The sequence below is a fragment of the Aplysia californica genome, unplaced genomic scaffold (genome assembly GCF_000002075.1).
Source record: "Aplysia californica isolate F4 #8 unplaced genomic scaffold, AplCal3.0 scaffold00081, whole genome shotgun sequence".
NCBI lineage: Eukaryota > Metazoa > Mollusca > Gastropoda > Aplysiida > Aplysiidae > Aplysia > Aplysia californica.
The window spans coordinates 1,221,885-1,239,179 of record NW_004797351.1 but is presented as its reverse complement, the minus strand read 5'-3'; the positions used below and the strand labels follow the sequence as shown (position 1 = coordinate 1,239,179).

General features: G+C 40.5%; 1 protein-coding gene across 1 annotated transcript in view; it reads left to right on the top strand.

Moving 5' to 3' along the window:
* Positions 1-16,170, top strand: part of LOC101857778 (STE20-related kinase adapter protein alpha) — a 29,449-nt gene extending 13,279 nt beyond the window's left edge. Inside the window, exons 7-13 of the mRNA XM_005094409.3 lie at positions 1,521-1,644; positions 4,168-4,339; positions 8,981-9,085; positions 10,652-10,733; positions 11,668-11,791; positions 12,822-12,946; positions 15,883-16,170. Coding sequence (XP_005094466.1) covers positions 1,521-1,644; positions 4,168-4,339; positions 8,981-9,085; positions 10,652-10,733; positions 11,668-11,791; positions 12,822-12,946; positions 15,883-15,956 — 806 coding nt within the window. The 3' untranslated portion in view covers positions 15,957-16,170. The remainder of the gene's footprint in view (positions 1-1,520; positions 1,645-4,167; positions 4,340-8,980; positions 9,086-10,651; positions 10,734-11,667; positions 11,792-12,821; positions 12,947-15,882) is intronic.
* The last annotated feature ends 1,125 nt before the right edge of the window (positions 16,171-17,295 follow it).

Genomic DNA, 17,295 nt, shown 5'->3' with positions numbered 1-17,295 from the left:
TCGCCTGTACTGGTGTGATATTGTTTGTTTGCTATAGTACCTTTGTGCTTGTATTATGAATGCCATTTTTTTTTAAAATTTCTCTTCGAACATCAGTGAAAGGGGAATTCGATTTATTTACAGTATTGTACAAAAAGTTTTAACAAATATAAAGTAATAGCTACAGTGGAAATCATATACAACAGGCCGGGTAATGACAGGGATCCGGTAATAACAGGGATTTTTTTAAATCCCCGTTTATTTCCTACTCTTTGTCTCTATTAAAAGTTATCGGCAATAACAGGGCCTCATCGGAGCCCTATCGGTTATAACAGGGACTAAGGCTCATTAACAATGTGTAAAAAGTCAGAAAGCACACTCAGCAGGTGAAGCGAGAGAGGGCTGCGATGTGCTGCAGACTTCGATCTATCCCTAAGCCTAGCTACACTCACACATAATGTGTCATGCGCAGGCCTGCCACATGGCCACAAGAGAGGGATGCAGTGTGCTGCAGACCTCGATCTAGACCTAACCCTGGCTAAACGCACGCGTAATGTGTCATGTGCACGCCTGCCGCATGGCCAAGTCTGAGAGCCCTGGTCATGCGCAGAGCTTGCTTCGAGGCTTTCACAGTTCACATGCATCACACCACACAAAAAAACCCTAACATGCAATAATTATTACCTAGTCCAAAACCCCTGTTCGTGGGTACTTGTGGTAAGGGAAACTACCCTTGAATTAATACAGCTGGATTAGTCCACAAATGCTTTCTTGCCTTGCATTTCTGATTTAACAGACAGGGATCTGATATGACAGAACTTTTTCTCTGATCCCACCATCCCTGTTTATATCAGGTTTCCACTGAACATGTCAACATACTCGCTGTTACCAAAGTAGCCACAGTGAAAGAGGGAGAGAGCATGGTCACAGTACATGTAGGAGTGTAGGCCAACAGCCTTTAATGCCAAGGGCAATGATGGAGGCCAAGGACTTTTTATTTCATGCATCACAGAAGATTGCAGAGACAAATCATGCCTGAACATTCCAGTTACGTGTGGGTAGTCTACAGCTGCATGAAGACACATCTGATATTTTCATCTCATGTGCAAGTGTGTTTTATCTTCAACAGAGATTACATAGGCAACTATTTTCCGGCTTTCTCTACAGATAGGCTTAGGTGAAGTTGTAGTAGAGAACGGACCATGGGGAAGCGAAAGAAGCAGAAAAGTTTCTCTGTTGCGGAAAATGGCTGATCCCAGCTCTATTTGAATTTTTTTTTTTTAATCAATGTCAGAAACCCAAATCTGGGCTGTTCTGAACCCAACTTGTGTGTTGTCATGGTATTGGGGACAAAATTCATATAAAATGTTGACCGAACTGTCAAACTTTTTCTGCCTCCCTTGATATAGCCAGAAATACGCACGTAGGAAAATTTGTACATGAGGAGAACATTTCCACTGCCCTCCGAATTCGCTTTGTGCACGCTAAACTTAATTCGTTAATTCATGACATGTTGACGTACACATTATATTTTATTTCAGGCTCCTGTCGAGATTTGATGCACGCCTACTTCAACTCCGGCCTCCCAGAGCAGGCCATTCTGTTTGTGTTGAGAGACGTGTTGTCAGCGGTGGAGTACATCCACCACAGGGGGGTTATACACAGGTCAGCTTGCCACAGGACCCGACTTGTCTCTTGTTTTGACCACTTGTCGGCTTTGATACAGTGCAGTCCGCTTGATCCAAATATGATTAATCGTAAAGTGATGATTAACCAAAAGAAAACCAAATTCCAGATTTTTTTCTATTCTTTTTGATCAACCTCTCTAAACTGAAGAAAATCTGGGTAAACCACAGAGTTTAGTTGAAAGGCAGACTCCATTGTATTTCGCTCTTTACTCCCATGATTTTTTCCTCCACTTTGTGAATTGCTTTGTTACCAGGTTGGTTTTTAATAATCTTTTTATTCATGACTCTCCTTTGGCTTAGCTTGCTGTCCAATTGGATTGGAGTTGGAGAATGTTGCTTGGACAGACCATGCCTCTAAAATGTCCTTGCTATGTGTTGAAAGAGATGTGAAATCCTTACCATGCTGATAGTAATCCGACAGTCGCGTCATAGTAACGGTCGAAGAAGTCGCATGAACAAGAATCACATAATTTTGCTGTTTTCGATACCTCTGTACGTTTCACTAGTTCTAGTGCCTCAGAATATGATGTGTCTGATAGCTAGGACCCTGGATATGTACCCGAACACGGCCAGAGTCAAAGTTTTAGGGCTAGATCTAGCACTAGATCTAGACTGGTGTTGTTTGCGCAACGAAATCACAATGTCATACCATACATCTGTCTCATGTAATTCAGTGTATGGGTCTGAATAAACGCACAGACCAGCTTTTATATTTTCACCAAACACTCACACATGCATAAAAATCAAAACAGAACACTGAACTTTTATTTTTGTTGTTGTTGTGAATTTCATTCTACCAGTCAAGTCTCTGGAAATTTTTAGGAAAATCAAATTCATGCCAATTTTTTTTAAAATCATACGAATTAAAGTATTAGACTTATACAACTTAAGTTTTTTGTATTTGATTAAGCTTGAATGTTACTTGAATGTGTCAAAAAATAATTACAATAGGGTAATTCTGAGAGTTGTGGTGATTTATTGAAATACGCCCAAAAACGCCAGTCTTCAACGTTTGTGACTGGTGAAAGGGCCCAGTAGTAAGTGAGTTAAGCGTTGAAGACTGGTGTTTTGGGGAATATTTCTGTAAACCACCACAACTTTCAGAATTATCCTATTGTAATTATTTTTTGACACAGTAAAGACCCCCCGGGGTAGTGCCACTGACTGTAGAGTCTTTAGGCCATTCCCAAAGGGGGACACTTCTCGTTCATGCACAGTAGAATTATCCCCAGGGGCAGTGCCACTGACTGTAGTGTCTTTAGGCCATTCCCTAAGAGGGGACATTTCTCGTTCATGCACAGTAGAATTGTAAATGGGCTGATTCATCCATGTCACGCTCATAACTGTGCCTGATCTACAACAGGGAACTGCTGCTTTTTCTTTCCTAATCCTAACTATTGTCATTTTCCGCTACTTCTTTCGTATGTTTGTCACACTCTTGTGATCCGCTATTTCTGGGGTGCCTTGATAGTCGAAGCAGACTTTGTGCTGTTGAAGCAAGAGAGGCGAGCAGAGTACGTCTGATTCCCTGTAAAGACTTCTCTGTTGACACTCACCCCTTGGCGCTCATATGACGTTGTGCATTTGCGAGCGCCGTAAAAACCTCTACTAAATAAAATAAAAACACAGTAAAGTTACATTCAAGCTTAATCTAATACCAAAAAAACAACTAAAGTTATCTAAGTCTAATACTTTAATTTGTATGATTTTTTTAAAATTGGCGTGAATTTGATTTTCAGAAAAATTTCCAGACGTGACAGTTAGAATGAAATTCACAACAACCACAAAAATAAAAGTTCCAAGTGTTCTGTTTTGATTTGTATGCATGTGTGAGTGTTTGGTGAAAGTATAAACGCTGGGCTGTGCGTTGGTTCAGACCCATACTCTGAATTATCTGAGACAGATGTAGGACAGGACGTTGTGATTTCGTTGCGCGAACAACACCACCAGTACTAGTGTTAGATCAAGCCCTAAAACTATGACTCCGGCTGTTTTCGGGTACATATCCAGGGTCCTAACTATCAGACACATCATTTTCTGAAACACTAGAACCAGTAAAACGAACAGAAGTATTGAAAACAGCGAAACTGTGATTCTTGGTCTTGTTCATGCGACTTCTTCGACCGTTACTACGACGCGACTGTCAAATTACTATCAGCTGGGTACAAAAAACATAGAGTTCCGGTCAGTTCAACCCCTTTTGGGGTGACTGTTCTTCCCCTTCAATAACTTAAAAACTGTCGGCCCCAGAGAGAACTAAGTCTAAGTAGCTCAGGACTGGCCAAACAAGGGCACAAAATGGGTCATGCGACACGTGCGCGATTTGTATTGCGAAAAAAAATTCCAAAGTTGATCACGCAGGACTTGCAAGAACCGTCACAAGCGTCGTGGCGGGGGTCACGCAACTGTTGCCTCTTTTGCCTTTTATTTTTTTAGTGAGGTTATGATTGTTTCTCTTCTTGATCAAGCTAGAATTGAACAAAAATGATTGTGTTCTCAGAGGTATCAAGGCCAGCCATGTAATGATCTCAAAGACAGGCCAGGTTCGCCTGTCCGGACTACACAATGCCTTCGACACTATACAGAGCGGCAAACGCATGCGTCGTGTACATGATTTCCCTGACCACACAGTGGACTGTGTGCACTGCTACAGCCCAGAACTCTTGGAACAGGTAACGATGGAAGGATATTTCTACAGCTGTTGGCTTGTAAATGTTTTTCGTCCTCAATCACCTCAGTTAAATTGTTTGCTTTGGCTACTGGCTGCCTGTCAGGGCTAACGTGAACTGACATTATATTTCTGCAGATAGACAGAGATTATTTGACAAGATGTATTTTCTCCACTCAGGAATGGAACTCACACAATCTCCATACCATGGTAAAGAACGTCACCATTACACTATAAACAGCCGTCCTCAGTTTAAAAAGTATAAGGAGAAACTTTTTTTATTTTAGGGATTACTCTCCTGAATCGCTGTTTTTGATATTTCTGTCTCACGATTATTTTTTTCCCTGCTGCGTAATTTGTGAGGCTGTTTGTTCTGTCCTAATGAAAAAAAGGCTCCCGAGATTTTTTGTTTGTATACCTGTACGTTTGTGTGGGCGTTCTGGGGGTGCGCACGTGTGTGTGTGCGTGCACATGTGTGCGTGTGTGTGTGGCGGAGATGGGAAGAAGGGCACGTTCATGTTAGGCTGCATGTATACATGTTTGTATGTGTGTGCATGTTTTGTGTTGGAGAAATTAATAGAGTATAATCCACTTTTATCGACATCCGATTTATCGACATCAACTTATTTTCCAAATACAAAATTTTTCCTTCAATATCTTCACTAAACAATTTCTCTTATATCGACCTTTTTTTTCGGCCCACTCTGCTTTATCGACATGCTTTCTGGGTACCTGACGAAGCCGACGAACATAAATGGGGGGGAAAAGCCACGCTAACTATCAATGCATTAGTTCTTCATTAAGTCCGCATACCCACCAAGTAGCTTTATATCGACACACCAGGCTTTAGTAGGTCGTGTAGGGCCTACACAGTGTAGTCTCCAACACAGTACAGTGCCTCACAGACGTGAGCGTCTCACGCGCTGGGCATCACCTCCCTACCCCCACTCCCGATCGCTCACTGCCCTTCTAAGGATGCTACAACAAAGTTTGCCCTGGAGTGTAGTGTGCACCTTGCATTGCTCAGTCTTTGGTACCGTAACTCCTACTTCCCCCCCCTGCCTCTTGTTAGTTTCACTGTGTAGTGTGTAAGCCTACATCATCTTAGTGGAGCTAGAGATCTATTTTTAGTAGTGTTGTCTTTTTACTTCCAACCCCTCGTCCACGCCGTGGGAGATGGAAACAGGACAAAGTAGGGGATAGCTGGGTCTGGGTGAAGTACGGTGTGACTTTATGTCACTGAGGCGTTACGCTAGCCGTGAAGGCCGACCCGGGTCACCCCGAAACGTTGCTGGCCAACGGGGCTCTGGTGAAACTGCGACTGGCTTAGCAGGCCGGCAGTGGATATAAACATTGCTCAAGAAAACATGAGACACAAACGGACTGATCAAAACGGAAAACGACCTGGCGAGAAAAATGGACAACGATCAAGAAAAAATGAAAAAATAGGGACATGGAACATTTGCAGCTTGACAAATAAAGAACCTGAGATAGTGGAGTTCATGACCCAGAACAAGATCTCCATCATGGGCATTACAGACATCAGGAAAAAAGGGACAGGCACAAAAGAGATCCACTCTAACTTTGTCCTCATTTGGAGTGGGGTAAGAAAAGAACAAAGAGCTGAACACGGTGTGGGTTTCATCATACACCCTGACAAAGCAAAGGAAATAATGAGTACAGACTTCATTTCTGAAAGACTCATCAAAATCAGCATTAGAGAGGGCAAAAAGACCACAAACTACATTCAGGTGTATGCACCGTGTAACGACTCCTACTCAGACGAAGAAAAGGACTCTTTCTTCGAACAACTCTCGTACTTAATTAGCAACATCCCAGACGAGGAAGACCTTTATGTAATGGGAGACTTCAACGGAAGAGTCGGAGAAAGAAGAACACCGTGGACAAAACACCTGGGTCCACACAGTGACCACAGAACACCATGCAATTATAACGGCAACCATGTACTGGAACTGTGTGCAGAGCACAACTTATTCATCACCAACACCTTCTTCCAGCACAGAGCCTCTCAGATCTACACCTGGTACAGATGGAACAACATCATGGTCTCATCACAGATCGACTTCATATTAACGAGAACACGAATGCGGATCACAATCACAGACTCAAGAGCCATCCCCAATGCAGGCCTGGACACAGACCACAGGCCAATCATCACAACGTTGACCACCAAGAAAGAAAGAAAACCAAAAAAACATAAAAGACAGCAAGAGAGACTAAATAATAAATATGCATAAACTCAGAGATGATCAGGTGCAGGCTCAGATCAGAAGCACGTTAAATGAAAAACTAGGCTCTATCAACTCTACAATACTAACCGTAGAGGAAGCTTGGGATACCTTCAAAACAACTCTCCTGGACACAATGAAAGAAGTCTGTGGTACCAAGAAAACAAGAGGAAAACACAGAAAAGCAACAGCCTGGTGGAACGAAGAAGTTAAAGATGCTATCAAGGAAAAAAAGAGACTGTATAATGTATGGGTCAAGTCAAAAAACGAAGAGGACTACATTAAATATAGACTTGCAAGAAGACACAGTAAGAAAGTCGTTATAACATCAAAAGAAAAGTCATGGACCCAGTATGGCGAAAAACTAAGTGAAACCTGCAAGACCTCACCAAGAGAGTTCTACAAGAAGGTAAAGACAATGAGAACGAGAGATGAACCCTATGTACCCACCACTGTCATCAACGATACTAATGGAGAAGCTCTGCACGAAGAGAAAGAAATAATAAAAAGATGGGAAGAATATTTTCAAGAACTACTAAACCCATCAGGAGTACAGGCACAAAACACACAGTGCCCATTCACCGCCAACTACCCTGAGCACTCAGAACCTACCATCCTGGAGAGTGAAGTGAGAGAAGCACTGAAAACTAGTCCAAAGAACAAGGCAGCTGGAGACGATGGCATCACAACCGAAGCCATCCTTGCATGCGGCGAAACCGGAATACATTGGCTTACAATCATCTTTCAAAAAGCATGGAAGGAAAGAAAAGTGCCAGCAGACTGGCAAAATGCGATAGTGGTGCCAATATGGAAGAAAAAGGGCAGCAAGAAAGACTGCAACACCTATAGAGGCATATCTCTTCTCAGCCATGTGGGGAAAATGTATGCAAAAATCCTAGAGCGACGTACTCGCGCAAAAACCGAACATCTTCTCAGTGACGCCCAATTTGGCTTTAGAAAAGGAAGAGGGTGCACTGATGCAATCTTCGCACTCCGACAACTGTATGAGAGGGCTTTGGAATACGACAAAGATCTCCACCTCGTATTTGTGGATCAAGAAAAAGCCTTTGATTGAGTAAATAGAAACAAGCTATGGAAGATCTTAGAGCAGTACGACATCAAGGGACAACTGCTAGACAACATCAGGGCTATCTATGCCAACAGCAAAAGCGCTGTCCGAACTACCAGTGGAACATCGGACTGGTTTCCAGTAATATCCGGAGTGAGACAGGGCTGCAATCTCTCCCCTCTGCTCTTCGTGATCTACATGGACCAGATAACAAAAGAGGCCAATCCAGACCCAGAGGCACTCAACGAACTCATGTTTGCAGATGACCTGGCAATGATTAACAACAAGACTCAGCTACAGGAGCATATAAACCAACTAAATGCGAGCTGCGAAAAATATGACATGAAGATCAGTATAAGCAAGACCGAAATCATGACAATTAGCAGGAGACCAGGTAAAGTGGATATCAACATCGATGGATCCCAACTAAAACAAAGCAGAGAATTCAAATACTTGGGCAGCATTTTCACAGAAAATGGAAAATTAGATCGAGAGATAGAGACTAGATGCCAGAGAGCCAACGCAGTCAGCTACCAACTGGGCCCTCTCCTGAAACATCCCAATATCCCCATGAGCACCAAGGCGAAGCTCATCAACGCCATTTTCCTTCCAACGCTCACATATCAGTGCCAGACATGGACTCTAACAAAAGCCCTAGAGAGGAAACTGGTCACATGCGAGATGAAATGCTTAAGAAGAGCGGTCAACAAAACAAGAAGAGACAAAATTAAAAATGAAGTCATAAGGGACACCGTGGGAGCAACACCAGTCCTACCACACATTGAAAAACAAAAGGTCAAGTGGTTCGGACACCTCACGCGGATGCCCTCAAACCATCCAGCTCTGAGAGCATACAACATTAAATATTCTGGATGGAGAGCCAGAGGAAGACCAAGGCGACGATGGAGTGAATCTGTGGCAGACACCCTTAAAGATCATGGGATGTCCCTCCTACAGGCCACACGACTTGCTGCAGACAGACACCTGTGTCTCCCCGCGACACCCCAGGGTACAAGCGGAAGAAAAAAGTAAAGTAAAGTCTTTTTACTGCTGACCTCCCAGTGTTTTTTCCTTTTTGGCTTTATATTTTAATTTTTTTACATTTTTATATATAATATCGACATCAAATCCACTTTCCAAAGCATGCCGATATAAGCGGATTATACTGTAAATATGTGTGTGTGTGTGTGTGTGTGTGTGTGTGTGTGTGTGTGTGTGTGTGTGTGAGCATTGGTCTGTGTTCATGTGTGCAAACTCAACCAGACTGTACACCCCTCAAACTCCGCCAGGAATACTGATACTAATTTTTCCATTTTTCTTTCCCCAGAATCTGGCAGGTTATAACTGCAAGTCAGATATGTACAGTATTGGAATTTTGACGTGTGAGTTAGCCAATGGCCAGTCTCCATTCTCAGACATGCCTGCCACTCAGGTAATTAAATTATTATAAGTGAAAATGTTCCATGAATTTTACATTTTGAGGTGTAGTGGCAATTCCTCCTTTGCCTTTTTGTTATCAAATACTTATACTTAACCCTCTGAGTACTGGCCTCCTGAGCCTACAGGACCTGTGCACCTGAGCTATGCTGGATATACACAATTGTAGACTGAGGGGTGCATTCAGTGCGCAGAAGGATTAAGGTAGCACATACTTGGGTCATTTGCCCTTTTAACCTATAGGACCCTTACACATTGAGCTTTGAGAGAAAAGCTCCTCGATTTAAGATGTGTTGTACTGAGGCATCCTTGCGAATGCAGAAAAGTAAAAGTATCACAAGGCTGGTAGTATTAGTATTATCCCTTAAAACCCTATACTGCTGGTCAACTTTATCGTTTAATTCCCAGTGCTAGAAACAGGGGATGTAACTTCAAATGGCTCTTTCGCCAGCAGAAACTATCGATAATGTCATAAGAGCAGTTCTGCACCGAAAGTTTGGAATTTTTGCAAATTAAAAAAAAAATATTGACTTTTCGCTGCCAGGCCCATCAGGCTGCAATATTTTTGACATTTTTGATCGTGAACCAGACCCAGATCTTGATTCCCCGTCGGATGTATCGGTGGATATGACTGTTGAAGAACGAGTGCAGTGTTTCGCATAACATCGATGATGATTTTGACGATAGTGGAAGTGGCAGGGGATCACCGCTTGAGCTACCAGAGGCTAGATGTACGGCTGGGCCTAGTGATGCTTTGACACACAAGATTTTACTCATAGAGTTGGTCCAAAAAACAGTGTTTTAACTTTTTACCCTTTTGTTTAGACTGTCCATTCGTATATATACATAACTTATTCAAAGTTCAGTAAAATATGACAATAATTAAAGACACAGTAAATAAAACAATGAATCAACTCGATTTTTTTCTATTATCTCTATATTTTATTTCAGGATTCTAGGGAAGTATGAAGGAAAAAATCAGGGTTTTAAGGGTTAAATTATTAAAGTATCAACAAATTCTTGTGCCAGTTCTCCATTTCCAACAACACACATGGCTTTCTTCCTCCTCTCATCGTCTCAGATTTCTAGGAAAATGATTCTCAAATCTTCAGATTTTTCTTTTCCTGATATTTGATGTATTTAATTTGAGCTTTTTGCAGAACACTTGTAAAGGAATAAATGGTGGGCCTACTCCCAGGGTAGTTTAACCCTTTGAGCCCTGACCTCCTGAGGCTACCATGCCCCTCTACTTGAGCGATATATTACTAATATTTGTATGATCGTCAGAATCACATTCCATTATATCCCACTCAGGGCAGTCCTTTTCATTACCAGCATCTAATTCAGAAAGATCTTCAAATTAATCAATACTGCCTTTTGTAGTAAATGCTGCTTTCAGTACACGTTTTGTCCCTGGCAGGGCGGGTTGGGGGTGATGTTTCGCTCACCACTGTACCGGTGGCTAGGCATACTGGCAGTTTTTTAGCGCCACCGATTTACCGGTTGCTAGGGCTGAAAGGGTTAAAGGTACAGCTCCTCCATAGAACTCTTCTGTTTTCAGATGCTCCTTGAGAAGCTGAGTGGTACAAAGCCTCGACTCGCAGACTCAACAACAGTGGGCGAGTTTATTATCGATGAAGATGGTGAGCTATGTCACCCACTTTTTCCTCAGTTGATGATAATGATAATGGTTGTAATAATAACAGTGATAATTATAATTAGATGATACTGATGTTAAGAAAAATAGAGATAATAATTATTGAAAGAATAATAGTAATTGTGATTACCATGATAAATGACTATAATAATGAATTATATATATATATATATATATATATATATATATATATATATCTTTGACCTTTTGGTCCTCAAATGTTGTTAAAATTTCTAGTTTTACCTTTGTGCTTTTTTTCTTCCCGATTGTCTGCCTCAACAAATAAATCTAGCTCTAAATCCTCACCATTGTCCATTTTGTTTTTCTGACAAATCGCTAGATCCTGCCCCCTTATTCATTTAGCAAACTCCTGACAGATTACAATAACGATATAGTAGATTGCCATGGTGGAAAAGATCAAAGATTAAAGATTCAAGCTCTACTCGGACAGGGGGGGTAAAGGAATTGATGAAAAAAATGTCAGATTCTAACAATCTAGACAGGCAGGAAGGCTCATGTAGTGATCAACTTTGGTCAATCTGGACAGGAATGGCTAAAGTCGAGTGGATTCTCTCGCATCACCATAAGTTTTGCTCTATTGTGTAGTGTTTTCTTTTTTTCTATTTCTATTTTTTTAAATCGCCCATGTTATCTTTGTAGGTCATGAAAAAAATTAATCAACTTGGATGTGTGCAAATGTTTAATCAGATTTTCTTCTCAACTTGAAATAAGGAATAGCAACCATTGCAGATTGCACTGTAGTCAAAAAAGCTTAAATTTGGCTGTTCTAAAATAGGTTGTTGCAATGTATGTTTTCGAAATGTCTCTCTGGGCTTATATATAGAAATTGTTGCATATGGGGCTTGACATGTTTACCTGTTGTAATGGCATTTTTTTTTTCTTTATCATTCATCTTATAGAAAACGCTGATGACCAAAGTGGCACCCCTCAAGAAAGAGCAGATGATATTTTTTTCAAAAGAACATTCTCACCGCATCTTCACGACTTTTCCTCTTTGTGTTTAGAGAGGGAGCCTCTGAGCAGGTAGGCCACATTGCTGTTTCAGTTGTGGTTAATGTGTTGGAATCTGCAAATCCCTGCCAGTGTGTGTGTGTAAATGATGCAGTAGTTTTTTCCACTTTATTTCAAAATAATTTTTAATCTTTTGATCATGTCTCTCTTCTTTGGGTGCAGCATTATCTGAGGATATCTTCAGCTGCGTTCTTCAAGCCCATAAGTCATTAATTGAAGTTTTGGGAAAACTAAAGAAACAGAGAGTGTGTAAATCAGAATCATGATTTGAGCACTCCAAATAAACAAACAGACAAAGTTCTATAAAATTATATAAGATTCTCAGTGCTGTCTTTATCTAAATAGTATTCCTGAATTTATTATTTCTTTTTCATATTTTAACCAATTTATACTCAATGCATAAATATGTCCAGTATAATGTTGTTAAAAAGCTCACTCAAAGTTGAAGAGATTGAGATTATTTATAGCCGGATGCCAAGATTGGACACAGTGTGCCAAATGTGAAAAGGAGGTCACTCCCTCGATTCGTTGGTTGAGCAGTGGTAGAGTCACCAGTACACAAGTTTTGCTTCCCTTAAAAGCGAGCACAAGATATCATCCTATGTGCTCATCACCGATGGGAAATGAAACAAAAAGAGAGACACTCTTTCTAGAAGTGTATTTTGCTTTTCTTTTCAGTGAATAGAAACTTTGTAACTTTTCAATAAAATCGAGTGAAAAAAGCATGTTTCCTCTGGCTAGTGGCACAATAGCCAGTTCTGAGAACCTAATATTAGTAAGGGGAAATTGAAATGAAAAATAAAATGTCATAGATTTATTTTCTATTTTACTCCCAAATTAGTAGAGGGACATTGAAAAATAAATTGTCATTAATTTATTTCTATTTCTATATATAGACTCCCAAGTAGGGGGAAATTGAAAAATAAAATGTCATTGATTTGTTTTCTATAAAATAGCAAAGGGAAATTGAAAAATGAACTGTCATTGATATATTTTCTATATTAATTTAACTGATTTTTGTATTACTCTACTCCTCCCTCAGGCCCTCAGCTAGTCAGCTACTTAGCCACCCTGTCTTTAAAGCCATCCACAACAAATCCTGCTCCATTCTGCCCAGCCTCCTGCAGCCGGTCACACCTCTTACAGATATCAGCCGAGCCCCAAGAGGTGAGAAATCCTTTCCGTTGGGCTAAAATGAGTGTCTTCTGACTGAAATTGTCCCGAACCAGAAACTTAGTAATTAAATTGCTCTGTCGCTCTGTACATTATGAAAAAGTTCCGCTTTTCCTCGTTACAGTGGTGTAGGTTGTTTGTATGTTTGTGTATTTAGAGCTGGAGAATCTTCAGTGAAGGCGAAGTCCCTCATGGTCAGAATGCGAGGCCAGCCAGGTAAAAAATAAACACCCAAACTTTCAAATGCTTCGTAGAAAGATGGATGATTAAATACCAATGTTTCATTCATGGGGAATGACAGAGCTTCGAAAAGCATTTGAAAGCTTGGATGTCAATTTTTTTTAACTGGCTTACCTCACTTTCCCCTGCTATTCTGTGGTTTTCCAAATACATGAACGTAAAAACAACATGCATCATTGTAGTGAAAAAAGCGAAAGTTTTTCAGGGTGCGCAGCATTTGGTGTTTAATTGTGATAGAACAAAGAAACAGCCATCTGAATTACCCCGTTTTCTTCATCTAAACCACCCACTTAGAAGGCCACGAATCGGCTTACACGCAGAGTTTATGCGACTGAGAGTACTGAGACATTGTTAGGCATCATCTTCGAGGAAATGATGTCTATATTGGTGGGTTTTGTTTGTCTACATCTTCTTTCTTTTCTTCTTCCTGCCCCTTCGCCTCTCTCCCCATCGTCTTTTTAATGTTTTGACTTAAACCCATGAACTGATTATGTCTGAGAGGATTAGCAAATCAGACGTCACTGTGATGTGATGACCAAATTTGTTGGCCGTTACTTTCTACATGACAACAGTGCTCTCAAAGTACTGTGAAAGATGCTGCCACTGAACTTGTAATCAAGAAAACTTTGAACTCACTGAAAGGAGAAGAAATCTTAGGGGGAGGGGAGAGTTGATTAATTAAAATCAGTCAAATATCTCATAATAAACTAACATGTAAATGAGAAAACTTGGACTCACTGAAGTCACTTACAAAGCAAACAGCACCTGCTAATGTGGTTTAGTGAATTTTTTTCCCTCAGCAAACCTTACCAGATCTACTCTATTCCAAGGGACTGTTGACCACTCTGCTCCAAGGATCTTTACACACTTAGACAACCAAGGGTATTGAATATAATACACAAATTGCAAATGTACGCGGTACACTAAGAGTGACCTCTATGAGAGACACACAGCCATCTTGTGGAACTAATCGGAGGTTCTCTTCCACACTAACATGTGTGGTGTAGGCACATGCGCAAGACACAAGTCTGAACATGTACCAGGGTCAGAAGAGGTCATGAGGGCGACTAGTAGGCCTACACATGCTGTATATGTGCTGCCCCCAGGGTAAACATGTGGGAAACATTGACTGTTGGCAGAGGTTCGATGCAAACGTGTCATAATATTTTTTTTCCATGATAGATTTATGCAGATGACCCCATTATCTGTAGATAGAATGGATTTGCAATATTTTGGCGGCATCTTCAATACATATCAGAGAAGTCCTTGTATGAGCAACCTTGAAAATAGTATTTTGGATTTCGTTTTTCATCTTGACCTTAAACGTCGAAGTCAAGGTCACAAAAAAACGCAAAGTTTCAAAAGTCTATCAGATATTTCAAAATATATTGCTAGACCTGCATGTTTGCCTACAATCGTCTGAAATCCGACAATTGCGACCCCGACCCGCGAACCGGCCGATGCTATGGCTAGGCCCACCTGTATTAGTCAATGTTCGAAGTGCGAGGCCTGGCCGTGTGCCAGCGACCCTTTTTTCTCCCGTCGGCTTTGTCGGCACTTTCGTTTTCGTGTCGACCGCCGACGCGCGCACCGCCGACTGCCGACGTCGGCGTTTCCGACATAATTGTCGGAACCTGAGTAGAAATACGAATACGAAAAAGTACGACGACTTAAATTATCTACTTTCAGTTTCTTGCTCGAGCGGCCATTTTGAATTTCGTTTGTTTACTGATTGTTCAGATCATGTGGATTCTTTCAAGTCCGACTCACTTGTTCTACTCTAGATCGAGATTTATATAGATCATTATAGACCTCAATGGAGGATTCATATTCCAATTCTATTGTGTCAAACCATATTATAGGTTGTGCTGTAATATTAATGTTGGTAAAACGCATTTTATCAGGTGCGTGAATTATTTACTTAGAATAAAGATCTATCTAGATCTAGATCTAGCCCCCTAGACTCAGCTGAGTCCCTCTCTTCGGAATCGGATGCGGATTTCTCGTTCAAGGCCTAGATTCTAGATCTATTCCTATTCACTTGTTCTACTAGATCTAGATCTAGATTTATTTAGATCACTGAGATCTATATGGAGGATTCATGAGATCTTTATCCAATTCTATTGTATCAAACTCTTTTATAGCAATGTAGGCCATATTATTTTGATTATAAATTATAAATGCTCCTTGTTTGTTTTGGAGTGTGCTTATTTCTTCTTTCTTTTTTTCTTTTTTTTTTGGACTTGTGCTGGCCTTTTTACACGAGGGCCGTTGCAGGTTCTTTTTTGGGTTTGGCCTAGGGGTAGGCCGATAGGGTTTGGGTTAGGGTTAGGTCTCTTCTTTATTGTGTTTGTTCGGGTGGTCGCTCGTTACTCGGAAATCCTTCCTTTTATGACACCCACAATTTAAAAGCTCTAAAGTTAAGGGGGGGGGGGTTGCACAAAATTTTCAGACAATCTGGTTGAGGCTCACATGCAGGTCTATATATTGCATAATACCTTTCTGAAAATGTAATAGATTTATAGTCTCTAATGGTTTACCTAATTTCTAATATTTTCTAAGACCCATAAAAAATCTGGACATCATCTCCCCACTACCGGTGGTTACTATCAATAAATTTTTTAGCTTAAAATGACATTTGCCATTGATTGTAGAACATTGAAGAACGCCATCAATTTCATCATCCCCAGATGTCTCGGCAGAGGAGGAAGATTTCAGCAGAAAGATGAGTGAGGTGTCGATGCAGGATGACTGGGCGTTTTGACGGCAGCAAGTTAGGACCAGAATAGCAATCTGTAACTGAAAACTTCATATTCTCTTTTTGGTGGAGTCTGTCCAACTTTTATATGCTGCTTTTGATTTCCAGGATGTATTACTAGGTACCACAAGTGAAAATTGTTTTTGAAGAGTACCATAACAGGACTATAATTTCCATATAGTGCTCAGTGAAACAAGAACTATAAAAAAAAAAAAAAGAATTTTCAAAATCCATCAACAAACACCAGAGATATGAGATTTCAAATATTTATTGGACTTGCATGACTTGTGTACAACTGGCTCGTAATGCTGTTTCATGGTCACACTACATGAAAAATGTTGAAAATCAAAAGTGTGTAACATATTCTTAGACAAAATCACTCAAACTTAGTGTAAAAGAAATTAAAATATAATTCATGTAGCTATTGAAGTGATTATAGTAGTTAAAAACCGGAAGAAAACATGAAAATGAAGTTAAAAAATGGATGGGAATGGCTTGGAACCCCCCTTTTCAAAGGTACGTAAAATAAACATTTATGTAGGTAGCGTAAACACGGCCTCGCGGGCACTCGCGGCCTTCCGACAGCTTGGTATCGGTGAAATTGGGGTAATTCCGATCGCTGTTTCTTTGCTCTTTCGCTATTAAACACCAAATGCCGTACATCTAGTAAAAGTTCAGCTTTTCCTCGTTACAATGGTGTAAGTTGTTTATATGTCCGATTATTAGGAGCTGAAGAATCGCCGTCGAAAGCGAAGCCCCTCGCAGTCGGAATGCGTGGTCGGCCGGTTCAGAAATTGACACGCGTGCATTCAAATGCTTCGCGGAACGAGGGATGATTAAATACTGTCTTTTCATTGGCGGAAAACTGTAAAGCTTTAAACGGGCTTTCCCGTGGTATATATTTGGCCTTTGGCGTTTAAATAGAAAGCTTTTAAAAATGCTGTCAAAATGTTTAAAGATCACTTTTTACACAAAATAAAATACCGGCTTAAAAAACCTAGGCCCAAGCTTTTCATCATACTTTCATGGTTCATATTTTTATGAATAAAAACACCTTTGGTCAACTTATTATGAAAAGTAGTTGCATTGAGGTTAAAAAACCTAAAATATTACCAAAAGGTAAGGTTGAAAATGTGCGAAATCGGAAGCAACATTACTACTTTCTGTTTCGAGGGATAGAGATTAAGATCATTTGGCTGTTCTATCAGTGTGCATTGACTCCCGTGAAATGACCAGTAGCTTAAGTACTAAAATATTTTTTTGCTCGGAAAAATCTGACGCATGATCTATCTTAAACAACTAAAACGTGAAATTACTTACCAATGAGATTGAACAAATCCCACCG